The 27,994-nt window shown below is 39.0% G+C and overlaps 1 protein-coding gene across 2 annotated transcripts in view; it reads left to right on the top strand.

Annotated features, from left to right (window-relative positions):
• The first annotated feature begins 1,032 nt into the window (after positions 1-1,032).
• Positions 1,033-27,994, top strand: part of LOC127448220 (TBC1 domain family member 8) — a 49,832-nt gene continuing 22,870 nt past the window's right edge. The window contains exons 1-13 of one of the 2 annotated variants that reach the window (XM_051710595.1): positions 1,033-1,100; positions 1,396-1,689; positions 12,304-12,414; positions 12,553-12,671; positions 12,766-12,994; positions 14,753-14,993; positions 16,981-17,188; positions 18,534-18,731; positions 19,080-19,241; positions 20,086-20,236; positions 20,786-21,000; positions 26,961-27,078; positions 27,562-27,847. In XM_051710595.1, the coding sequence (XP_051566555.1) occupies positions 1,563-1,689; positions 12,304-12,414; positions 12,553-12,671; positions 12,766-12,994; positions 14,753-14,993; positions 16,981-17,188; positions 18,534-18,731; positions 19,080-19,241; positions 20,086-20,236; positions 20,786-21,000; positions 26,961-27,078; positions 27,562-27,847 (2,165 nt within the window). In that variant the 5' untranslated portion in view covers positions 1,033-1,100; positions 1,396-1,562. Of the gene's footprint in view, positions 1,101-1,395; positions 1,690-12,303; positions 12,672-12,765; positions 12,995-14,752; positions 14,994-16,980; positions 17,189-18,533; positions 18,732-19,079; positions 19,242-20,085; positions 20,237-20,785; positions 21,001-26,960; positions 27,079-27,561; positions 27,848-27,994 lie in introns of both variants that reach the window. The other variant, XM_051710594.1, reaches the window with a different exon arrangement.

Genomic DNA, 27,994 nt, shown 5'->3' on the forward strand with positions numbered 1-27,994 from the left:
AAGGCATCATCTAGTTCCTTCTTTTCAGAAATATCAAAATGAAAAATAAACCTTCATGAAAGAAATATTACATAGTTGGTGGAATACAAGGAAAAAGGATGCAAAAATTTGAAGCCAGAAATAAATAGTATAAGAACAAGTGTGGAAAAGATTCTTCTTCCTCTTGGCAAAAAGAACAGAGTGGGAAACACCTTGGATGAATTTATTTAAATATTTATTACAAGGGTAGTAACAATGAATCATTTTGAAATGGACTTATTTTATTTTATTATTAAACAAAAATTAGTTTGGCACTGTCCATACCTTCTGAAAATTAATAATTGGGTAAAGTGCTAACCATTTTCCATGAGCTTTAATAATGGAATTGTTAGAAGCAGTGATAAAATGTATCAAAAATTGATTTGTACATTTAACATCTAGAATACTAAACCCTTGTATAAAAGGTTGGGGGATCTTCAGACTAAATGTGAGTGTTTTATTTATTTATTTATTTATTTTTTGCTTTAATCAGTATAACATGACAGCCAAACCAACTGAAAGCATAAGAAATAAAAAACTAAAAAATAAAACTAAAAAAAACTTAAAAAAAGGTATATCGACAATATACAGATTCAAAAGGCTATAAGTTATACAATATACAATGCATATAACATTAAGATTCAAAAGGGGATATTTAAAGCTTTATAAAAGTTAATACTCTTTAGCGCTTTACTGTTTTTTACTCCTGTTAACATATTAAAGTAATATTTTAATTCTATTTTGAAATGTGTGAAGTTTGGTTTCTGTGACGACCATTTACATTTATGAATAAAAAAAAATCCATGAATCAACAATAAAGTTATCTAAATGTGAGTTTTTAAACCGCACTTTGATTACTTCCGCAAAACTAGCCGCACTCCAATCACTTCAAACACACGCCCACTCTTCAAAACCCCGCCCTTTAGAGACAAGTCAGCCAACCCAATCTCAGCAAACCCGAAATGATTGACAGGCAGAGAGCGTTACTGATTGGCTAGTACTTTTCGGATTAAAGTGGAGGATCCGCACGTCAAGTGAAGCGCTGTTAAAGAGACAGGTGTGATTTCTGCGAAATTATTCAGGTAGTATTGACATTTTATGTGTTTATTCGATCAAAATCACACTCAACACCTTTAACCTGCACTATAACGTCAAGCTTTTAAAATCAGCGTAGCTTTTTACTTAACCACATACACTTTTGACAGTGTAACAACAACAACACATACACAATTACCTTTTAAAACCATCAGACTTGATAAATAAATGACTAATAAATACTAATAAAGTCCCTAACAATCGGACGCCGTCTCGTTTAACTGTCTTAAATCCTACAGAGATGAAATCAGAATTTTTTTCATGAGATTGTTGTTTTATTAGGTGAATAATATAAGGGCGGGAATGACTGAGTGAGGGCGTGAAACTTCCCTCACCGGAACCACGAGCAGGAAAGGCTGGAATAGCGGAAATAAACAACAGTCGCGTTAAATGCAGAAGAGAAGCTGATAATATGAGTGTGTAATCCGCACTGCAGAGTGTGTGTGAGGATGTGGATTACTCCTGAAGAAGTTGTGCTGAAAAACGCTCTAAAACTTTGGGTGACACAGAAATCCAATGATTATTTCCTCCTACAACACCGCAGAGGACATGGAGATACCGGGGGGAAAATCACAGGTGAGTCCAAACATCACATCATCATCACATGTCATCACAGTAGTCTATAAACTCAAGCGAATATGTCACAGTATTAACTACTAACTCAGGGTTTGCTGAAGGCTCGATCTGTAGACATCCTGGTTTGTCTTTTGTCTCAGTTGGGAGTTTCCTTCCATGAGAATGACATGGAAAACTATCCAAACAAACACTCATAACAGCTGCTTCAATCCTCCTGGACAGGGTTGGGGAGTAACGGAATACATGTAACGGGATTACATATTTAAAATACAAAATATAAGGAACTGTATTCCACTACAGTTACAATTTAAATCATTGGTAATTACAATACAGTTACATTCAAAAAGTATTGATTGACTGATTTTATTGTCATTTGTATCATTTAATATTTAGTCCTTTCAGATGGAAAACATTTATACATATAAATAATGTAATCTAAAGTGCATTTGAACAGCGGTGAAACACTTTCTTATGATGTGTTACATTCATACGAGCAGACAGAGAAGTACGTTTGAAGTAAGTTTGGAGCAGAAGAAATGGAAATAAACCTTGTGTAAATTGTCAGCTTTACGCTAAGATAAAATGCTATTTCTAGCCATTTTACATGCACATGTTACCAGACACGATCATATATTTTTATCAAGAAAATTCACGTTAGATCATAATTAATTTTTTTTCTAGTAAGATCTTTGATATTAGGGCAAAAATTGTATTCTTGATGATCATTTTTGTATTGTTCTCATGTAAAAATATCTAAAAATCTTTAAAACAAGATCAATTAGATTTATCTTGTTTTAGAAACAAACACTGCATAAGATATTTCGGTTTTTCAGAGAATGTATTTTTAACGTGTATTTTGTCTTACTGTACTGGCAGAGTTTTTATAATCAAAACAAGTGAAAAAATCTACCAGTGCTGAAGAAGTAATCCAAAGTATTTAGATTACATTACTGACCTTGAGTAATCTACCGGAATACATTACAAATTACATTTTACAGCATGTATTCTGTAATCTGTATTAGAATACATTTCAAAATTAACCCTCCCAACCCTGCTCCTGGAATATATCTGGGAAAGTTCTGGAGAGAAGACACTTTAGGGAAGCTGTAATCCTCTTACTGAACAATAGACATCCATGCCTGTTTTTCCCACTATGGCTCCCAAATGCATTGTGTAAGGTCAAAGGTCTTGCACAGCTTCAGTTGTGACAGATTGAGGTTCAGTGAGTTTTATTCATGCATAAAAGGAAGTTCTTGTGCTTTGGAAAACATTGACTTATATGGCCTTGTTAAAAAGAAGTGAAATTCTGATGATTCTCAAACACCGGCTTTCACTTTCAGACTTTCAGTAAGTGTTATTAATGCACTAATTTGTTATGGGTTTATAGTATTTTGTAGCCATTAGTGTTAATTTACCAACAGGCCACTTGTACTGTATTAATGCTGGCTAATTACACTGAAGTGATGGTGTGTTTATAGCAGCTGAGACAGAACTAGTCACTTTATGATGAGGAAATTGATTAGGACTGACTGTTTTGTCTGGGATTCTGAAGAACGATAGAGAGCACTGATGACCTTTGCAGCAAACGTCAAAATTCTTGAATAATTAATTATATATGGTGCTGAGTGCCTCCAGCCAGGTCTCCTAAGCAACCAAATTGGCCCGGTTGCTAGGGAGGGTAGAGTCACATGGGGTAACCTCCTCGTGGTCGCTATAATGTGGTTCTCGCTCTCTGTGCGGCGCGTGGTGAGTTGTGCGTGGATGCCGCGGAGAATAGCGTGAAGCCTCCACACGTGCTATGTCTCCACGGTAACGCGCTCAACAAGCCACGTGATAAGATGCACAGATTGACGGTCTCAGACGTGGAGGCAACTGAGATTCGTCCTCCGCCACCCGGATTGAGGCGAGTCACTACACCACCACGAGGACTTAGAGCGCATTGGGAATTGGGCATTCCAAATTGGGAGAAAAGGGGGAGAAAAAAAAATGTGGTGTTTATTGTATTTAGTGAAACTTTTTTTATTTCCCCTTAATTCATTGTTTTATTTGCCCATGTACAGTACTTTAGTATACACTTGTTGTTTTTAAATGTGCTCTATAAATAAATTGACCTTGACCAATTGACCGTGGCATGATTGATGGTGCCAGATGGGCTGGTTTGAGTATTCCTGGGATTTTCACGCACAACAGTCTCTAGAATTTACTCTGAATGGTGCCAAAAACAAAAAATATCCAGTGAGCGGCAGTTCTGTGGATGGAAATGCCTTGTTGATGAGAGAGGACAACAGAGAATGGCCAGACTGGTTTGAACTGAAAGTCTACAGTAACTCGGTTAACCACTCTGTACAATTGTGGAGAGAAGAATATCATCTCTGAATGCTATTCTGAGATGCGGGTTGGCGCTGTTTTGGCAGCGCGAGGGGGACCTACACAATATTAGACAGGTGGTTTTAATGTTGTGGCTGATTGGTGTATAATAACTTCACTACATTATCAAACTTGTATTTGTCAAATTTTAGTATTTTTTTATTTTTTTTAACTGTTTTGAAGTGTCAGTTTAGTGCTTGTTTAGTGCTTACAGTCAAACCTGACCTGGTGTTACAAAGAGAGGACATAAAATAATCATTTTAATACCAATCATTTATTGCAAGCATCAAAATGTAATAACTAATAAGTAAATTAATAATAATGTCAAGAAAATGTACAGTCATAATAAGAAAGGAACAGCAATTCAATTAATGTATTAAACAGAAGACTCGGGGTACGTTTACACGACAACGATGTACTAAAAACGGAAATGTTTTTCCTTTGCGTTTTTGAAAAGTTCCATGTACAGACGACAACGTTGTTCACACGGATCCGCGAAAACGACTAAAAACGCTGTATTAGGGGCCTGGGTAGCTCAGTGGTAAAATACGCTGGCTACCACACCTGGAGTTCGCTAGTTCGAATCCCAGGGTGTGCTGAGTGACTCCAGCCAGGTCTCCTAAGCAACCAAATTGGCCCGGTTGCTAGGGAGGGTAGAGTCACATGGGGTAACCTCCTCGTGGTCGCTATAATGTGGTTCGTTCTCGGTGGGGCACGTGGTGAGTTGAGCGTGGATGCTGCGGTTGATGGCGTGAAGCTTCCACACGTGCTATGTCTCCGTGGTAATGCGCTCAACAAGTCACGTGGATGCTGCGGGTTGATGGTCTCAGACGCGGAGGCAACTGGGATTCGTCCTCCGCCACCCGGATTGAGGCGAGTCACTACGCCACCACGAGGACTTAAAGCGCATTGGGAATTGGGCATTCCAGATTGGGAGGAAAAAAAAACGCTGTATTATTCATGCCAGGCCAGTAGTTGGCGATGTCACTTTGTAAAGAAACACTACGCGACTGCGCACATAAGCATTCTTCCACAGAGCGGTGAATACAAACAATGAAGATGACGATCGCTGGTCGTAGTAGTGATGCAGTAAATCTACACTTTGCTGGAGAAGCGTCAATAAACTCAAAACCTTGAGCAGCACAAACACAGTCCTCTAGTCCGCCATTGTAGTTTTGAAGTAATCGCGCGCATGCCTATAGACTGAAAATGTAATACGCGTGCGCATAACGTCAGCGTTTTCACAAATTAGTTTTTGTATGTTTACACGGAGACGATAACGACATCGTTTTCAAAAACTTGCACTTTGAAACCCATTTTCAAAAGTTTGCGTTTTCAGGCCCCAAACCGCCGTTGTCGTATAAACGAACAGCCAAAATGCATAAAACGTTTTCCGTTTTTAGTTGAAAACGTTGTCGTGTAAACGGCCCCTCAGACTTTGTCTCGATATTTCTTTGATCTCTCCGAGTACATGTGTGTGTGTGTGTTTTTTTTTTTTGCATCGTGGCTGATTTATAGATTTTATTTGACAAATTGAAGTTCTGTGTTTTAGTCGTTCCCATTCATTTCCTATGGTCGTCAGTTTTGACCACGAACAGCAAAGGTGTCCCGTTTTAAATCTGTATTAATGTTTAATATCTCACAATAAATACATAATAATAATAAAAAAAGAATTGAGACACTTTTTTCTTTTTACCTCTTTTATTTTTCTTTGTATCTGGGTTAACCGTGCATATATATGTAGTAATTATATATAGTTGTTAAAATGGTTTTCAGTATTTCACAGAAGGCAAAGAAATATTTTATGCAGCTGTTTCCTTCAAGATCAAAGCACACGATTCTCATGTTCAACTAAAAAAGAAAACTCTGTGTGTGTGTTTAGAACCAGGAAACATTCCAGGAGAGCTGCTTATTTGTCTTCTGCTCTTTCTCTTTCTCTATTGTGTGCACAGGGAGCTGGAATGTCAAACATTAGACTCCTATTTACCGCTCAGGAGTTCCACACTTTTCAACTGTTCACTTCTCCTCCTCGTACCTGATAAACATGTTTGACATGCCGTCATTCATCAGAAATGTGATCTCGTGCTGTATCAACGAAAGACGTTTACTGCAGTGAAACTTCAGCAGATTTGAGAGTGTTTGATTGGCTCAGAATCAGTGCATGAGATCATACATTACTAAATCTGCCATTGTACATGACATCATCATCATCAATGTCCATCTTTTAAAGTGGCTTAGAACTGTTTGTGAACAATGTGATACAATCTCTTTTTTTAATGACTTTCATGAGTGTGAACAAGTCTAATCTGCCATGCCATGCCGTGACATCAATGGACATCAATGGAACTAAAGTGAAGTCTTCTGCTTCTCAGACGTGTGTCCTGAGAATAATAATTCTCCTCTAGAGTTTCACAAGAGATCTCAACATTGCTCACATTTGCCATGATTCTGAAGTCTGCGATGAAAAGTCAGAGATCTCAGTTTGAACTCAAATATTTCTCAAAAGCAAATGGTCTGAGCTAAACTATCCACTCTTACTGTGTGTAACCAATTGATTCATTTCTGTAAATTTGTATAGTTAACTGAGTACTAAGTAGCAATTATCGAATGTCAGAATTTCACTCTGAGGAGAGTTGTGCATTTTATTATAAATACCAATCGAATCTGCTTTAATGGACTCTCGTGATTCCACACAACAGCTTCTACTTTTCCATTAACTGGTAAATGTCCTTAAGGACTAAACGCTGAATAAGAACACACACGAGTGAGGTCACATGACTTGTGTTTTAGAGAGATCATGTGTGCAGTGGATGCCTCTGTAGTGTTTATAATGAACATTAACTGAGCAGCTGTTGTTGATGAAGTCATATGAAGGGGAATTTCATTTCTACTGCTTGTGTTAACATGATGATAGTCAGTACAGAGAGAAACATTGAGCGCTCACTTTTTCTCCTGTCTTGTTTCCAGAAGTATTTTTCCCATTCATTTACTCCACAGAGATTTTTCATAAAATCCTTCATAAAAGAGTTGTGCGCCATGAACCAAACCAAACATCTCCGAGGTGAATCACAACATTACAAACATAGATTTGAAGCAAAAAAGGTAACCCCGACCGGTATTAGAAAATCAGATGGAAAGAAAGAGATACAAAACGGTGAAACTTTGACATGGTGTTGTTAAAGAAGGCCATATATGATGTGCAGTATAATATTAAATGGAAAGTAGATAGCTCAGCACCTGTAAACGAAGACAAAATTCATCTTCATCAGGCAGTTGGATCACTCATAGCTGTCTGTGGCATGCAGAAATGAAGCATGTGCTGTGCAGAGGCTTACAGATAATGCATATGATGGCCTGCACAGTATATCAGCTCATGTTTACTCCAGGGGTTATATGATTTTTCTTATGGCACAAAACTTATGTTGTATTCTGCCAAAAAACTGCTGCACATCTTAGAAATGGAGCAGAGATTTTTTTTTAAATTTTTTAATGTATTTTATACTTCACTTCCCTTGTTTTTATTATATATATATATATATATATATATATATATATCCGTTCAATTGAAATGTTTTTCATTTCGGTTCGTTCTGAGCGAAAACTATTCTTTCGTTCAGGTTCAGAAATTCCACAGCCTCCTTTCCAAATGGTCACCGGTTAGAACGAAATAAAAGAACGGTTAATAACGTTCTTTTTAAAGTGACAGTACTCTGTGCTAAAGGGTGGGTGAAATACAACTGCAGTGTTGCCAGATCTCGCAAGAGGAACAAGCAACCTGGTCTTGAAAAACAAGCTAAGCCATTTGCCTCAAAATAATTTTTTTTTTTTTGCGATTTATCACAATAGAAATCGTAACAAGCATACAATTAATTAACAGTTAAGTATAATTTTAATTACAGATCTGCTTCTCAGTCAAAACCCGACAGTCAAGATGGCGCCGCAGATGGCAGCCTCAGTGTGGAGCTCTCGAATTCTTTTGTTGTTTTTGTTTGTTTGTCCTGTGTTTTCCAATCAGTTTTACCAGGGACGAACTGCTGAACATTCGGCAGCATATACCAGACAATCTTTTCCCAGTTTTGGACTATTCGGATGTTTTGCTGGATATTTTAGTCGGAGGCGCAGCAGTGTTGTTCAAGCGTGCGAGCTGGTCAAGCTCCGTCAGCACGGCTTTCGAACGGCGCTGCCGAGAATTTATCTGCCGAATGTCTGCTCTCGTTCTAACAAAACGGATGAGCTACGTCTCCTCACCCATACAAACAAGGACTTTTCAAACTCTGCTGCCTTGTGCTTCACAGAAACCTGGCTGAGTGAAGCCATTCCGGACAGCGCGTTACATCTGCCGGGCTTTCAGCTGTTCAGAGCGGATCACATCGCGGAGTTAATGGGGAAAACGAGAGGTGGTGGAACATGCTTTTATATCAATGAAAGTTGGTGTACGGATGTAACAACGTTAAAGAAGATGTACTGTCCTAATTTGGAAGCACTCTTAATCAACTGCCTCTGGAGTTTTTCTCGTTTATTCTGGTGAGTGTTTATATCCCGCCACACGCGTGTGTGAACGCAGCGCTGCAACAGCTGGCTTATCAAATCACAGGCATGGAACAACAATACCCGGACTCAGTTATTATTATTCTGGGAGATTTTAATAAAGCAAACCTCGGGGGCCTGGGTAGCTCAGTGGTAAAATACACTGGCTACCACCCCTGGAGTTTGCTAGTTTGAATCCAGGGCGTGCTGAGTGACTCCAGCCAGGTCTCCTAAGCAACCAAATTGGCCCGGTTGCTAGGGAGGGTAGAGTCACATGGGGTAACCTCCTCATGGTCGCTGTAATGTGGTTCGTTCTCGGTGGGGCACGTGGTGAGTTGTGCGTGGATGCCGTGGAGAATAGCGTGAAGCCTCCACATGCGCTATGTCTCCATGGCAACGCGCTCAACAAGCCACGTGATAAGATGCGCGGGTTGGCGGTCTCAGACGCGGATTCGTCCTCCACCACCCGGACTGAGGCGAATCACTACGCGACCACGAGGACTTAAAAGCAAATTGGGCATTCCAAATTGAGAGAAAAAGGGGAAAAATCCAAATAAATAAAATAAAAATTAATAAATAAAGCAAACCTCACACATGAACTGCCATAATACAGACAGCACATTACATGCCCCACCAGAGACAGGAGCATACGGGATCATTGCTACACAACAATAAAGGACGCATATTGCTCTGTACCTAGAGCAGCTTTGGGACTCTCTGATCACTGTCTGGTTCACCTTCTTCCAACCTACAGGCAGAAACTAAAATCAGCTAAACCTGTAGTAAAAACTGTAAAGAGCTGGACCAATGAAGCAGAGCTGGAACTACAAGCCTGCTTTGACTGCACTGATTGGAGTGTTTTTGAGGCTGCAGCCACCGACCTGGACGAGCTCACAGATACTGTTACATCATATATCAGTTTCTGTGAGTATATGTGCATTCCTACTAGGACTTATTTAATATTTAACAATGACAAACCATGGTTTACAACAAAACTCAGGCAGCTTTGTCAGGCCAAAGAGGATGCTTATAGAATTGGGGATAAAATCTTGTACAGTCGGGCCAAATACAGACTGACAAAGGAGATTAGAGCGGCTAAAAGAACCTAAACTAAACAGAAAAAACTGTTTTCAGTTAACGACCCTGCATCAGTGTGGAGAGGCCTGAAAGACTTTACTAAATTCAAGACACCGTCCCCCAATACTGTAGTGAACCAACAACTGGCTGATGACTTGAATATGTTTTACTGTAGATATGAAAGGCCCAATCTCACACCCCACACCCAATCTGACCCTCACTTCACACAAACATCAACACCTCCTGCAACCCCACCCCCACTCCTTCTACTCAACATGCACTTAAGATCTGTGAAGATGATGTGCAGAAGACAAGAAAAGCACAGGGCCCAGATGGTGTTTCATCCACTTGTCTAAAATCCTGTGCTGACCAGCTGGCCCCCATCTTCACACAGATCTTCAATATATCACTGGAGCAGTGTGAAGTTCCCTGCTGCTTCAAATGCTCCACCATTATTCCTGTCCCAAAGAAACCCAAAATCACAGGACTCTGACGTATGTGGTCATGAAGTCATTTGAGAGACTGGTGTTGGCCCACCTGAAGGACATCACTGGACCCTTTCTAGATCCCCTTCAGTTTGCTTATCGAGCAAACAGATCTGTGGATGATGCAGTCAACATGGGATTGCATCATATCCTGCAACATCTGGACAGACCAGAGTCATATGCAAGGATCCTTTTTGTGTACTTCAGTTCCGCTTTCAACACCATCATCCCAGCTATACTCCAGAATAAATTACACCAACTCTTTGTTCCCACGTCTATCTGTCAGTGGATTACCAGCTTTCTGACGGACAGGCAGCAGCTTGTGAGACAGGGGAAACTCACTTCCAGCACCTGTACAATCAGCACTGGTGCCCCCCAGGGATGTGTGCTCTTCCCACTACTCTTCTCCCTCTACACCAATGACTGCATAGTCAAGGACCCCTCTGTCAAGCTCCTGAAGTTTGCAGACGACACCACTGTCATCGGCCTCATCCGAGATGACGATGAGTCTGCATACAGAAGGGAAGTTGAACAGCTGGCTGTCTGGTGCAGTCAAAACAACCTGGAGCTGAACACGCTCAAAACGGTGGAGATGATTGTGGACTTTAGGAGGAACACCCCAACACTGTCCCCCCTCACCATGCTAAACAGCACTGTGGCAGCAGTGGAGTCATTCAGGTTCCTGGGCACAACCATCTCACAGGACCTGGAGTGGGAGACCCACATTGACTCCATTGTGTAAAAGGCCCAGCAGAGGTTGTACTTCCTTCGCCAGTTGAGGAAATTCAACCTGCCACAGGTGCTGCTGATACAGTGCTACTCAGCGGTCATTGAGTCTGTTCTCTGCACTTCAATAACTGTCTGGTTTGGTTCAGCTACGAAATCAGACATCAGAAGACTACAAAGGACAGTTCGGACTGCTGAGAGGATTAATGGTTGCCCCCTGCCCCCCTTCAAGAACTATACACTTCCAGAGTGAGGAAAAAGGCTGGAAAAAATCACTCTGGGCCCCACTCACCCTGCCCACTACCTTTTTGAACTGTTGCCTTCTGGCCGACGCTTCAGAGCTCTGAGCACCAGAACCGTCAGGCACAGGAACAGTTTTTTCCCTCAGGCTATCCATCTCATGAACCGTTAAAACTGCCCCATTGAGTAATAATTGAAATGTTTTCCTTGTATCTGGATTAGTCGTGCATGTACAGTGTATGTAGTAATTATACATAGTTCTTCAATTCACAGAATGTTTCCTCCACAACGGGCAATTAGGCAAAGAAATGTGTGATGCAGCAGTTTCCTTCAGGATTAAAGCACATGTTTCATTTTTTTGGGCTACAGGAAGTGGTGTAGTTCCAAAAATGTACTGTGGTAAACCCTTTGACCTTTAGTTTCATGAAAACATTATCACAATGAAATTAACCGGTTATAACCCGTAACCAGCATTTCAAAATTACGTTTTTGATTACGGAACAATTGAAAATCACTTTGTTCACGTTTTCGGTTACGTTCTGCAAAAAATTTGGTTCGTTTTCATTCCTTGAACCGTTTTTAGTCCCTGGTTCTATTTTTTATTTTATTTTATTCAGGTTTTTTTTTTAAACTTCCATTTAAATTTTTTTATTTTGTTGTGTTCTTAATTTTATATTTAACTTTCCTTTTTTCTGATGTTCTGCTTATTTTATTTTGTACTTTCATTCAAATGCATTTTATTTTGTTCTGTTTTATATTTTTTTATTTTTTGGGTTATGTTTTACACTTTCCTTCACTTTTCATTTTGTATTTTATTTTATACTTCTCTTCTGTCATAAAGTCAAGTCATTTTTATTTGTAAAGCGTTTTCACAATACGCATCGTTTCAAAGCAGCTTTACAGAAAATTACAAAATGTCTGTTGAGACGAGCAGTTTCATAGGAAAACGTGATTTGAAAAGCATGCCTTAAAAATGATAGTCTTTTGGTCCCCAGTGAGCAAGCCAAAGGCGACTGTGGCAAGAAACACAAAACTCCATAAGATGTTAGTTAATGGAGAAATAAAAAACTTAAAAAACTGAGAAAACAGTCTCAGCTGGGGGAGTCAGTTCCTCTCTGGCAAGAAATAAAGCTCTTTGTGTGATGATGATTTGTGTATACGGATCCTCTAATGTCTATATTGTGTGTTGTAGGTTTGCTGGTGGGGGCGTTGGACACCGTGTTGGACTCAAATGCTCGAGTGGCTCCATTCCGGATTGTTCTGCATGTGCCCGGGTCACAGGTCAGCTGGGTCATAGCCAGTGGTGAGATCACGACTCATGTTCATGTTTCATGTTCAGTATATATACATGGACACATGGTTCACTCTTGTGTGGTACTCCCCCTCATAAACATCATGCTGTTGTGTAGTCTCTATTGTGTGTTTATGTGTGTGTTTGCAGGTGTCACACTAGAGGAGGTGTTGAGACACTGGAAATGGCTCGATCAAAACTTAATGCCGTACATGTCTGTGTTTGAGAATAAAGAAGACGCTGCAAGTTTTGTACAGGGCAAAGTCAAGGTACGGCCTCATTGAGACTGGGAAACAAGCAAACTTATTATTGTGACTACACAAATGCTCATATGTCTCTGCATATGTGCATGTACACGGACAGGGTTTAATCGCTGAGGAGGTTCTGGGCGGTCAGGCCGCACGCGAGGATGACCCGGCTCGGTTCCGTGAAGATCTGGTGCGGTTCGAGCAGCGCTTCGGTCTGCCTCAACGAGAGAAACTGGTGACGCATTACTCCTGCTGCTGCTGGAAGGGACACGTGCCACGCCAGGGCTCGCTGTACCTCACCACCAATCACATCGCTTTCTACTCATTCCTGCTGGGCAAAGAGGGTGAGAGGTTCACTGTACATTATATCACATAGATGTTCTTTGGAAGAGTTTCTGTAAAATGAGTTTTGTTTTAGGCACCGTATGTATGTCTACACTGGACACTACTGCCGTCAGCCTCTGAATGTTTGATCACGAGTAAGCTGTGAGCTTGAGGCTACACTTCAGCAACTAAATAATTATTATTTTTATTTATTTTTTCCAGTGGAAATACATTCTCTGCAAAAAAAAAAGAAAAGAAAAGAAAAAAAAGAAAAATCATTTTCTAATCTCTAGTATTTTTGTCTTATTTTCCATAAAAACAAATTCTTAAAACAAGAAAAAAATTACTTGTTTTCTTTCACAAGATGTCAGCAGGAAGAAGTACCCAAGTGCAGGAATGAGTGAAAGTAAATATATTTATGAAAACAACAGAAATACAGGCAACACAAACCTCTCACGGGGGAGAGAAAACAAACCAAAACATAAACTAGAATGAAGACCGTTAACAAGAACTAACAAAACGACTCCACAAACATAAGAGGAAAGAAGGCACAATATATAGAGACAATATAGCAGACAGTCAACATGACGAGGACTAAACGAGGAGGCGTGGCAAGAGGAAACATGCAAGCAGGGTAAAGAGAGTGCATGGCAGACAGAAAACACAACAGAGCCATGCGCTCAAACACAAGACAGAAACAAACACATTAACAGACAACAGAAAGGAGAGGACTGTCAGATCGGGGTCATGACAGTTTTCAGATACATCTAACAAAATTTGGTGGGGTTTACGCTTAAAACAAGAAAAAACTATTTGCCAATGGGGTGAGAGAAATAAACTGGTTTTCCCTTTGTTTATTTTTTTCACTGGCAATTTTTTTTTCTTGTAATAAGCATTTACCACTAACATTTCTCTGAAAAGAAGACTTCATATCTTATGTCATTTTGCTTAAGAAAATTAATCTTTTTTTTTTTTTTTTTTTTTTTAAATATTCAAATGTTTAGTGGAGAGCAAACAAGAAAAAACTTGCAGTGTTGATTTTAAAATAGATTTTGCATGTGCTATTTTTATTAAAATTGAAATAATTTTACATGTAATGTTAGGATTGCTGCAGCTGAGTACAAACATATTATTTAAATTTATATGCCAGAAACCTAATGAGCTGGCTTTGATGTTAAAGTCAAAATGTGTAATATATAACAAATAAAGTATGCAACAAATGATATTATGAATATTATAATACAAATATAAAAAATATATGAGGGTTTATTTTTAATGGAGGTCTATTGGGTTTAAAGTTTGTTTGCATGGATTACTTTTATTAACATTGAAATAATTTTACATCTACAGTAAATGTCAGTATCACTTGAATTGAGTGCAAACATGTTAAGAAACAAATTATTATTTAAATTAGTAGGCCAGAAACATTATGAGCTGGCTTTGATGTAATGGTCAAAATATATTTGAATATATAATAAATAAAGTTAGCAAAAACATATTCACACATATGATATCTATAAATAAATAAACATTTTAGACAGGGTAGGGAGTGGTAGTTTTCTGACAAAAACAAAAATGGGATTTCCATCAACTAAAAATGCAGCAACAGGCGCTTCCAGTGTAGATTAGAATGGGAGCGTTGTCGTTTTGTCCAGTATAGATATTGTGTTCGTGTTCTTGAGAAAACAACATTTGAACCGTTCCAGCTCAGTGTTTTGTTTCTACTTCAGATCTTTACGCTGTCTGTGTGTAACTCTGTCTCGTGTGTTTGTGTGTAGTGAAGCTGTTAGTTCCGTGGGCTGAAGTGATGCGACTGGAGCGCGTGTCGGTGGGTTTACTGACGGATGTGATCCGTGTGCACACGAGACGGAAGCAGAGAGATTTCTCCATGTTTATGAATGTAGATGAGGTCATGAATGTCATGTGTCAGCTGACTGACATCGCTCTGCGCAGACTGCTGGACAGCGGTGGACTCACTCTCGACCAATCACTGCAGGACTGCACAAACATCACCAAGAGGTGAACATATACATTATATATACATCCTAGATTAGTTTAGCACACATTAGCACATATTCAGAGGTGTCCAAAAGTCCACACTGAACATCTGGGATTCAAAATCTTATTAAAGCCTGGACATAAACTAAACGTTGATGTGAAATGAAGAAGAAATATTCCCTATTTGTAGGTCATTAATTAAATGTCAATAAATGAGAGTTATTTGATCACATGAACTCATTAGTACAGACGGTCAGACTTAAGGTCTGTGGAACATTCTCAAATCATGCTGGAGAACATTATGTGATGTCAATAATGCAAACAATAAGACATTCTCAAATTTGAACCTTTTACTCAAGTTGATTCTGTAGCAATATTTTTGTAATGAAACATTTTGTATTGAATTAGACAAGGATGCAAAACAAACATTTTCACTAGTGCTCTCAGATGTCTGGACCTCACTGTTTGTCTGTTGTGAAACTGAATGAGCACTTACATTTTCATGCAGCCAGTCTTGAGCTGTGTTTTGGTTCTTAAATTCTCCTTCAGCTAAAGAGGAAAATCATTTATGAGAAAGACAGTAAAACAAGTAAAGCAGAACAGAGAACTAAAGGGAAGAGTCAGATTTGACTGAAACATTAGAGACGCTAACCCTGCGATTAGTGGCCAACCCGCTCAACCACCCGAGCCACAGCCGCCCCGTGCAAAGTAAGTGGGCATGAGTGGGTGTTTGCGCAAACTGCGGGTGTGTTGTATGGTAATGAAGTGGCGCAAAGCGCAGTTTGCTTTTTTTCCTGAGGCATATAGGTCATTGTTTTAAGACGTTTCAGAATGCAGGTCTGTTTTCAGCACAAAGTCTAAACTCAGTTCTTGCATTTGTAGTTTGAAGATTCAACCAGCAGGTGATGTCCCTGATGATCACTGTTGTAGACATTTTATGAAACAAAAATGTATGAGATTTGCATTTTAATCTATCTATAGGTCATAGTTTAGTTTTTTAGTTTTAGTTTCGTTTGAAGTGTAATTTGAATTTAGAAATATTTTTTCGTGTTTCAATAAATTAATTTAATTTTTCAAAATCGACCAGTGAAAGTGAAGTGTGTGCCGATACAAGCACTGTTAATATGAGCCATAATTTGTGTGTCAGTAGATTATTAGTAATGCTAACATTCTCTATAATTTAACGGAGCATACATCCTATATAATAGGATGCAGACGCTGCAATAACCGGAGAAGAACCTCAGAATTAAATTACACTTGATCCAGTCCATTAGCGCTTTGCATGCGCAATTTAACCAAACCCACTTGCACCTAGACTTAGTGCACGCTTGCACGAAAATACCAAAACTTCATGGCCATTCCCATTGACTTTGCGCATGACTTAAAGTATAGCACTGCGCTTAACGCTAGAGCTCTTAAAATAGGCCCCTAAATGTGCCCTAAAATAGGCCCCTATTGCTAAAAGTTGCAGTGCTTCTATCTGTATGACAGGTGCTTTTTTTCAAAACTGTGAAATTTTTCCAGTTACTAACTACTTTTTCCAGTGTGTCACGTTACATGTATTACACAGCTTTACAGTCGAGCCGTCTGAAGAAATAGTCAATAATGAAACGCGTGCTCTGTCTCATATGGGAAGTCTAATTGCTTCATTTCAGTGAATCACTTTTTGTTAATAGCTTGAAGTGTGTTCACTTTAATTTAAAAAGTGTAGCTTGAATACAGTTTAGCTACTTAAAATGATGATAGGCTTGTACGTTGACACTACAGTTTCAAAGTAGCTTCACTGGTTTCGTGTGGGTATTTCTGTGCAAATTACAGCTGCGTGTGAAATGCAGCACTTGTGTATTTATAGATAAGCAGTGGTGTTTTTCTCACATTGGTTTTTATTTCCTGACCACATTTGTGTTTAGCAAAATTTATCTGTTCTGCTCTGCCGTGCACAAACAACTATTTATTTTTGATAGTCAAATCTGTTGAGGTCTTTAACGTGTGTTTGTGTGCATTTCAGGGTTTTGGAGGAACAGATGCTCAGGCAGTACGTGCTTTCTCTCTTTGGTCTGCCACGGGCCGAGCGTCTACAGGAAGTGATGTCATGCTCCGTTTGGACACCTCATGCACGCTGTCACACGCCGGGAACCCTGTACACCACTGACGGGTATTTGTGCTTCAGCAGCCGTGAGGAGGGACAGTGCACGCTCATTATACCACTAGCAGAGGTATTTAAACATTCAAAGCTGACGAAGTGCTCAGTAACAGAAACTTGTTTGCGAAAACTAAACTCTTGCCATTTTTGATTCACTCACTGTTGCTTAAACTGAACGGAAATGCAAAATGATGACTGTTTTCAGACAGGTTTCCTGAACACACCCCCGTCTTCTATTGGTCAGACAAACAGATAGTCCTGCCCTAAAGTCACTCCATTTGAATTAGTGTTGCTATGTAACAAATCAATGTTTTGAAAGCATCATAGTGTTACAATGTTACACTTTTAGGTGAAATGAATTCAACATAGAAATGGTTCACTTATAGTTGTATGGAGCTAGAACCATGACTCAGGTATTTGTTCATTTACTACACATGTGACTATGAGTATTTTTAAACAGCAGTTTTTTTTTTGTCTTTTTTTTTAGAGGTCGAATTAGCTGCAAAAATTCAGATTACAGAATTAAAGGTAAAAAATAAAAAATAGATTAAGAAGAAATTCAGAACTCCACACACAAGTCTGACATTTCAGATCTGATAAATTCAAATGGTAAACAAACTAGGCCAAAGGTTTACAAAAAACTTCAGATAAATATGCATTACAGTGTCACTCTTCATACCAGCCCACGGAAAAATATTATCCATTCCATTTATGAGAAGATGTTGCCAAAAATCGTGTCATTCATGGCAAGCTCATTCATTCCAATGGGGAGTTCTGCAGAGATTGTCAGAGCGAGCAACAGTAACCAAGGGGGGCGGAGCTTAGTGAAGGGTCAATTCCACCTCTTAAAAAAAAATTAAAACTAAAATCTGCAGGGGGTCTGGGTATCTCAGCGAGTATTGACGCTGACTATCACCCCTGGAGTCGCGAGTTTGAATCCAGGGTGTGCTGAGTGACTCCAGCCAGGTCTCCTAAGCAACCAAATTGGCCCGGTTGCTAGGGAGGGTAGAGTCACATGGGGTAACCTCCTCATGGTCGTGATTAGTGGTTCTCGCTCTCAATGGGGCGTGTGGTAAGTTGTGCGTGGATCGTGGAGAGTAGCATGAGCTTCCACATGCTGTGAGTCTCCGCGGTGTCATGCACAACGAGCCACATGATAAGATGTGCAGATTGACAGTCTCAGACGCGGAGGCAACTGAGACTTGTCCTCCACCACCCAGATTGAGATGAGTAGGACCTACTAAGTAGTGGGAATTGTGCATTCCAAACTGGTAGAAAAGGGCATCAAATAAAAAAAAACTCTGCTGTTTTAAAAATACAGATTTAAAAACATTAATCAAAACCCTCATTAATGCTCTGTGTGTGTGTGTGTGTGTGTGTGTGTGTGTGTGTGTGTGTGTGTGTGTGTGTGTGTGTAGATGCTGTGCATTGAGAAGGCGGAGAGCACGAGTGCGTTGCCGAACCCCGTGATCATCAGCGTGCGATGCAAGCGAGCGTTTCAGCTGATCGAGCTGCAGCGTCGTGATGAGTTAGTGGAGAATGTCCGAGAGCGACAGCGCGCGCTGCACTGGAAACACGGCATGATACGCGGACACGACCAACGCAGGAAATCCACAGTAAAAACACGGATCCCATTTGTCATAATACTCCGGCCTCGTTCACACTGCAGTTAAATCCAGTTATCACTCCTCTCCTGAGTGTTTAATCTCGTTCTGTTCGCTCAGAGTTCAGTTATTAACAAAAATAACGACCACATTCAACATCAGATTGAAATGATCACTCGTAACTCTTGTACTCTGCACACACACACGAAACAATATTTGAGGGGATTCAGTTATTGCTCTCAAAACTCTGCAGTGTGTCCGTGGCTCGATTTGATGTTTGATTTCATATTTCACTCTGAGTTCAGTGTGATATAGTTCTGTCAGGACTGTTGAATGCAGCTGGTGTTTCATGATCTCTAGATCTCTGCCACACCGTACTACACCTTCTGTTACGACACCGTCCAATCAGATGACGAGGACAGCAGCATCATCACTGATAAAGCTCTACGTCACACGGTCTGCACAGATGCGCTCATTACTACGTTCCACCCCAGCCAATCAGACTACACCAACAACACGTGTGTGAGTACACGTGATGTCATCGCTCATCATGTTACATCACTGATCGCATTCAGCTCAATCAGAAGTGGTATTTAAAGAAATTAGAAGAAACATTAGGATTTTGTTTTTGCATTGTGTGACATTGATTTCTTGGCAGTTAAGCACATTTCCCCCAAAATTTCATTACTTTGTGTTTCTTAAACTTTGGGCACTTTCATTGCCTAGGAGTGGATTTTATTAAAACCAACAAAGTACACTTTTTTTTTAATTTTTTTTATTCACGAGTCAGTCTCTTTAAAACTGACTTGGAAACTTTTTACCAGGCTTTCATCATTTATTTTTTTTATACTTTTATGTATAGATTTGACTGTTTTTCTTTTTGCCAAATGATACAAAAAGTGTAAAAAATATGATTTCATTGTGTGTATTTAGGATGCATCAGATGTTAGCTATAAAATGAGCCTCAGCAAGACAAAAGAGTTACAAATGTCATTTCCATCAGTGTCATTTCCAGCACAGAATTCTATTAAACACAAAACAGAATTTGAGATGGAAATGACATTTTCATAAATCTCCTGTGATGCATGAACACACACTGATGGACATTGTTAGGAGACACATAAAATCAACTAGTGAGAGTGTGAGAAACATGTTTAAATGAAACTTTACTTTCTAGAAGTCCACAGAGATAAAAGTGCCCAAAGTTGAAGAAACACCCGTATATAATAAAAAACTATGATATATTGTAAAAAAATATATATATTGTTCATTGTTAGTTCATGATAGCTAATGCATTAACTAATAATTAACTAATGTAACCGTATTGTAAAGTGTTACTGTTATTTGTTGTTTTTGTCTCATTCAGAACACAGAGCATGTTAAAGAGCGTTTATGGGAGGATCATTTCGCAGAGTTTGGTCGTAGTGTTCACATGTTCCGCACCGATAAACTCGGCAAGCTGGTGGCACTGGGAATACCAGAATCACTGCGGGGAGAACTGTGGCTCAATTTCTCAGGTGAGAGACAGAATTAAAGACAGTGACACAGAACAAAAGAAAGTGACTTCCATGTTCTTCTACTTTTATCATTGTTAGTTCCTCTTCAGCTCTCTGTGAAGTGTCTCAGTTCTGCTTTTGTTGCTTTATGTAGAAATGTTCGTATAAAACTCCCCTGCTTTTACTCGCTCATCGTCATTAGGGGTTTTTCTACATGCAGCAATAGTTTCATCCAGTTTCATGACATTGTCCATACGTTACCCAGTTATCAGTTTAATCTTTACTTCAGTAACATAATTTAAATCAAATGAGGTGAATGAATCGAGACTATTTAAACCCCAGACATATTTCTTCCCTGTCATGAAATGTTATTTTTATTTTGAATTAAATTTTTTATTAAAAAAACAGATTGTTGTCTCACACGTCACTTACATCAGTGAGGGTCATGGGAAAGTACATTCAAATGTTATTACGCTAACGTCCACCTGACCAGCACTCGCCAACGTTTACTTGCATTTGCCGTTTGACGAGTGTTAATTGTGGCCTCTGTGTGGAACTCTTGGTTCACAGATGCGTGTTCGTCGCTGGCAGCTCATCCAAACTATTATGCTGATCTGCTGGAGAGATGCCGAGGAGAGACGAACATCGCCACAGAGGAAATAGAGCGAGATCTTCATCGCTCGCTGCCGGAGCATCCTGCCTTCCAGAACGAGACGGGCATCGGTGCCCTCCGCAGAGTCCTCACTGCTTATGCCCACCGCAACCCCACTATCGGCTACTGCCAGGTGACCTGAACGCATCGGCACTCGTGATATAGAGAGATTTCACAGACAGACTGACCGCTGTTTGAAAATCAGTCAAAACACTAAATACATGCATTATAATAAGATTACAGTGATTTACCACTGATAAAAGTTTTGTGAAGTGCATAAAATCCCCTTAATCGTGGTCAAATCAATGTAACACACAGCCTCAAAGTGGTTTATTACAGGAACAAAACTCCAACAACAGTGACATGATAAAAGTTCAGTCAATAATTACATTTATGAATATTTTTTTATTATTAAAATGTTTTATTGTTTCCGTTCAACAAATGAAATAAACATGACAGAAAATGCAGAATCAAATTATATAAAATTACCCCCCCCCCACCTGACACAAACAAGCACCCCAGTGGTCATAAATATTTATAAACGTAAAAAAACACACACAAAAAAAAAAAAAAAAACATAAAAAGTATACTTTCAAAAAACAATAAAATTGCACACATTTAAAACTAGAGATCCCTCTCCATTTCCCCTCCCCAAGAGCCTTCCAAAAAGGTCAAATATCTGCCCCATTTTCTATCTAATAACCCCAGATTGCCCAGCCTTCTATATGACATCATCTCAAATGCCGCCACCCTGCCCATCTCAGTGCACCACTCTCGAAATGAGCGAGCTCCAGCCGACTTCCATCCCCTGAGAATAACCCGTCTGCTGATCATAACACTGGCCAGGACCCAATACTTATCCCATATATTAATGACCGCCCCATCACCTAAAATACAGAGTCTGGGGCTAAATGAAATTTGAGTGCCCAATACGTCACACATAAAACTCTGAACCCTCAACCAAAATTCTTGGATCTTAACACACCACCAAAAAACATGGGTTAGTGCAGTCACATTAATATACTCTATATGTGTGTGTGCATATATACTGTATATATACAAAACAAATGAGAAAACACAAATAAGTGTATATTAAATATAGTATGTGTATGTATGTGTGTATAGATAATATTAATATATACAGTGTGTGTGTGTGTGTGTGTGTGTGTGTGTGTATGTATGTCAGGGTTCGTACAAGGTGCTTGAATGTTGCTTTTTCAAATTTAAGTCCTGGAAAACCCTTAAATAAGTTGGGAAGTCAAATTTGAGAATGACCCATTTGCAATTTGGGTCAGTTCCTCACATAAATCTGTTGTGTGACTTTAGAAAACATGAAACAGCACATGAGTCATATGCACTTCTGTTTGAAAGTGAAGTGTGTTTTAATAAGTGGTGTATATCAAAATAAATTAACTAAATGGTTAAAATATTTTTATTTAAAATGAACAAATAAAGAATTTGTTTTAATGACATCTCGAGCATAGTCCTTGAAAGTCCTTGAATTTAACTTTGAAACATCTGTTCGAACCTTGAGATATATATATATATATATATGAGCTGTCAAAATTAAGGCATTAACACATGCGATTAATTTAAAAAGTTTAAGCGTCAGTTTTTCTTGATCACAATAACACATGTACCGTTAATAAAGCACAAACCGCCGCTCCCTCGTTTCAAGAATGGTTCACCGAATTGGGTAGGGTAGCAGCTTTTGAAAGGATGTTATATAAACAGTTTGGCAGATTGGACGGGTTTGGTTAGGAATGGGACAGGTATTTGTGCTTTCTGGAAGGCTCTCAGTGAGGACCATGTGGAGAGAGACACAATTATGGTAGTAATTGTGGATTCTGTTCTTTGTGGAATTCTTTCTTTTCTCTTTGTTGATTTTTATATTTTTGCTTATCTCAAATATGTTTTGTTTGTTTATATGTGTGCATTGTGTAATTTAGGCTTTGACCACAGGGATGTTTGTTGAGGGACAGGTTGGGGAGGGGGAAATAATGGGGGTTAAAGTTGATTTTTATATATATATATATATATATATATGTATATAACCTTTGCGACATGTCCGCCTGGAGTCATTACAATGATTCCGTGTCAATAACTACATTTCCCTCCAAGGATTTTTTATGAAATAAGTTTTAGCGATTCAAAATAAAGCTGATGGAAACGCAAATTAGTGCTAAAATGTCACAAGTGTCGACATAATATTTTTCCGTTAAACTCTAGCGCAAATGTTGCGAAAAACTGGTTTGGAAACACTTTGTCGAGAAAATTGACATTAACGCAAAAATGTAGTGTCACATGATAGAGTTTACCCCAATCGTTAGCCTGTGTTAATCATGACGACAAGGTATACATCCTTAAAAGCCAATTTATTGTACGTGATTATGGATTGATCTTAAGGGCATATAGATCCGATGCTGCAAACATAACACTTCAGGAGTGCCAATTAACCCTATAACCCAAACCTAACCCTAACGTAACCTAAGCCTCTAACCCTATAACTCTAACCCTAACCCTCTAACCCTAACTTAACCCTATAACTCTAACCCTCTAACCCTTAACTTAACCCTATAACTCTAAACCTATAACCTTAACTTAACCCTATAACCCTAACCCTCTAACCCTAACTTAACCCTATAACTCTAATCCTCTAACCCTAACTTAACCCTATAACCTTAACATAACCCTATAACTCTAATCCTATAACTCTATAACCCTAAACCTCTAACCCTAACTTAACCCTATAACCCTAAACCTCTAACCCTATAAACCTAACTTAACCCTATAACCATAACCCTATAACCCTAACTTAACCCTATAACTCTAACCCTATAACCTTAACTTAAACCTATAACTCTAACCCTATAACCCTAAACCTCTAACCCTAACCCTAACCCTAACCCTAACCCCTAACCCTAACCCTAACCCTAACCCTAACCCTAAAACTCTAATCCTCTAACCCTAACTTAACCCTATAACCTTAACATAACCCTATAACTCTAATCCTATAACCCTAAACCTCTAACCCTATAACCCTAACTTAACCCTCTAACCCTAACTTAACCCTATAACTCTAACCCTATAACTCTAACCCTATATCCCTAACCCTCTAACCCTAACTTAACCCTATAACTCTAACCCTCAAACCCTAACTTAACCCTATAACTCTAACCCTATAACCCTATAACTCTAACCCTATAACTCTAACTTAACCCTATAACTCTAACCCTATAACTCTAACCCTCTAACCCTAACTTAACCCTATAACTCTAACCCTATAACTCTAACCCTATATCCCTAACCCTCTAACCCTAACTTAACCCTATAACCCTAACCCTCTAACCCTAACTTAACCCTATAACTCTAACCCTATAACCCTAACCCAAACATGACAATTCCAGGAGTGCCAACACAAATATCTCGTATCATGCAACTGTCATCGACAAGTGCAAGGAGAACCAATGAATGGCCACTGTTTGCTATTAAATTTAATCCATCTGTTTATTTATTAAAGTTGCTTTTCCACATCATTCAAAATAATAGACGGCAGTCATGGAATTAGCCCACAATACCCTAACCCTCTAACCCTAACCCTCTAACCCTAACCCTCTAACCCTAACTTAACCCTATAACTCTAACCCTATAACGTTAACTTAACCCTATAACCCTAACCCTCTAACCCTAACTTAACCCTATAACTCTAATCCTCTAACCCTAACCCTCTAACCCTAACTTAACCCTATAACCTTAACATAACCCTATAACTCTAACCCTATAACCCTAAACCTCTAACCCTAACTTAACCCTATAACTCTAACCCTATAACCCTAACTTAACCCTATAACCCTAACCCTCTAACCCTAACTTAACCCTATAACTCTAACCCTATAACCCTAACTTAACCGTATAACTCTAACCCTATAACCCTAACTTAACCCTATAACTCTAACCCTATAACTCTAACCCTAAACCTCTAACCCTAACTTAACCGTATAACTCTAACCCTATAACCCTAACTTAACCCTATAACTCTAAGCCTCTAACCCTATAACTCTAACCCTAAACCTCTAACCCTAACTTAACCCTATAACCCTAACCCTCTAACCCTAACTTAACCCTATAACCCTAACCCAAACATGACACTTCCAGGAGTGCCAACACAAATATCTCGTATCATGCACCTGTCATCGACAAGTGCAAGGAGAACCAATGAATGGCCACTGTTTGCTATTAAATTTAATCCATCTGTTTATTTATTAAAGTTGCTTTTCCACATCATTCAAAATAATAGACGGCAGTCATGGAATTAGCCCACAATACAAAAAACATATAATTTCTGTGCACAAAGATGTTTTAAATTAAAAATTAATACACAATACTGGAGAAAAACATCAGTGTGCTTTTCTGGAACACTAACATATAGCCCAATTCTATAAAATTATTGTTTAGTTTACTTTTGAAAAAATGATGGCAAAATTCCCTGTATTAAATTAAATAAATTACCAAATGAATAAAGCATTAAATTAAAAAGATAAATTACCAAATGAAAAAAAATATTATTAGATGAATTAAAATCTGCTGAATGACATTCTTAGAATGTTCTAGACTTTTCCCAAGACTATAAACTATCAGAACTATTTGTGCAATGCTGAGGTCACTTTCAGAAAACGAGCTTTTGAACATTTTAAAATTTTTAAATATTTTAAATCGAACCCTTTTTACCTCGGATCACATTTGCTGAGCTTCTTCAGATGATGTAAACTGCATTATGACACTAAAATTAATTTTAGATGACAATCAAGTTCAGTTGGTCGTTAAAAGTTGCTGGACAAATATGCGGGACATAATGCAGTTGTGATGGCGATGCTTTAGATGATTGTTCAAAGTAGCCTGTTGAATATCAGGAATGTGTCATATATGTAATCGATGTTTCTTTAATATCAGGAATGTATCATATATGTAAACCCTGATATTACACCGCATCAATGTTTCTTTAATATCTGTGCACACAGCATATACACATCGATGGATGCTCCTTATACTAAGACTGAAAGTTTCCTCCACTACTTGGTGCAGGTTGCCAGCTTGAACAGGGTCATGAAGATTCGCTTTCGGGTCGGAACCGGTGGCAACCTGCGATTGGCGCAACATCAGGACCGATATTACAGTCCTAGCAGAAGTGCAACTGCTCCAATTTGATTGCAATTCCTCGTCTTAAGATTGCTTTTATTTGTGAAATTAAAATGACATTAGCCAGCTTACTGTCAATGAATTGTCTCGATACTCTCCCCATTTTACAAAGACTTCGGGAGGGAAAAAATTAGGGACATCTGGGAGGCGAAAGGTACACAATTAGCGGTAAACACATTTCTGAATTGAAACGGCGTAAGGGCAGACTTCTTTTGCAATAAACCAAAACTTATGCGACAAAGTGTTTTTTTAGGCATGATGTCATCACGCACACCATTTTTATAGATAAAAGGCCATTTGAATGGAAACGGGCAGAAGATGGCAAATCTTGAAAAAAAAAAATGTTACGCATTTTCACTTTGTCGATAACAAAATAGCGCAAAAATATAGCAAATAGAGCTCTTAACGCTATTTTTTTGGTGACAGAAATCAAGTATCTTTTTCCTAACAAAGGCGCATTTTAATTACCACAGAAGTTATACACAAGTCTTAACTATCACCAAATTACAGAATGAGACGTTTCTATCTGCAAACACTTTTAATGTGGAGTTCAAAGCGGTGCTTGATGCTGGCATTGTCGTCTGGACGCGAATCATGAACGCAGCTTCACGATTGCTGTAACAAAGCGGGCAGCCGCAGTCTGCTGAGAGTTTGGAGATTTAATGCCCATTGCAATGAATATGCAACCTATGGGGACTAGTTCTTTCAATTAGTCAACCTCCCACTTTTTGTTTGGAACAGGTTAATGAAGCATTATATTGTTGCATGTTGTTTTGTTTTCTTTCCTAAGAAGGAAATAAGTGCATTTATACATATACTGTACATATAATGTGTTTTTTTTTTTTTATTCGTTTTGTCTGTGAATGTGATAAGTGATTATTGTTTGTCTGTCTGTAGTCCATGAATATCTTGGCATCTGTGTTGCTGTTGTACACTAAAGAGGAAGAAGCGTTCTGGCTGCTGGTCACTGTGTGTGAGAGGATGCTGCCCGACTACTTCAACCGCAGAGTCATCGGTTAGTGTGTGTGTGTGTGTGTGTATAATGCAATTATTTAGATTTATTTTTTATATATAGTAAATATATCATTAGTTGACTTCTTGTAACAGGAAATTGGATATCAGATTCAAAAGAAAATATCACAAAAACATGTCCAGCTCATGTCAAGAAATTTGGTGGTGTAATTGTCATGAAAATAATGCAAAAATCTAAATGGTCCTGAAAATTGGTTTAATTTTATTTATGCTAAGTTGAGGTTCTTGGGGTAAAGTGTGACCTGGAAGTGTTCTTGAAAGGTTTCATGAGATTCACATGTACAGATGACCCTCAACTTCCTGTTTCAACAAGGCAACTTTGGTCACACATACTGTTTTTTCAACACTTCGTACTCTTTGTATCATTAATGAGTCAGATATTGTGTGTGTTTGTGCTGCTTTGGCTGTGTGTCTATACTGAACAGCCGCTGTGGTGGTGATGATGATGTCACTTCCTGTCCGTCAGGTGCTCAGGTGGATCAGTCTGTGTTTGAGGAGCTGATTCGTGAGCGTTTGCCGGAGCTCACTGAACACATTCCCGATGTCTCCTCGCTGGCATCTGTCTCTCTCACGTGGTTCCTCACACTGTTCCTGAGCGTTCTACCGTTCCGCAGCGCGTTGTGTGTCCTCGATGGCTTCTTCTATCACGGCATCAAATCGATCTTCCAGATCAGTCTGGCGGTACTGGACGCGAATGCAGGAGAGCTGTGCACGTGTACTGATGAAGGACAGGCCCTCATGATACTCACCAGGTGAAGCGCTTGACATTCCCTTACTCTTGCTGTTGCTTAGTGCTTAGCATTCACAATGTTTAATGCAAAAAGCAAAATAAAGGCTGCATCCAAAATCTCGTACTCTCAGAGTATGTACTGCATTTGATGAAGGACACACTTCTTTTG

Source organism: Myxocyprinus asiaticus, chromosome 11, assembly GCF_019703515.2.
Source record: "Myxocyprinus asiaticus isolate MX2 ecotype Aquarium Trade chromosome 11, UBuf_Myxa_2, whole genome shotgun sequence".
Lineage (NCBI taxonomy): Eukaryota > Metazoa > Chordata > Actinopteri > Cypriniformes > Catostomidae > Myxocyprinus > Myxocyprinus asiaticus.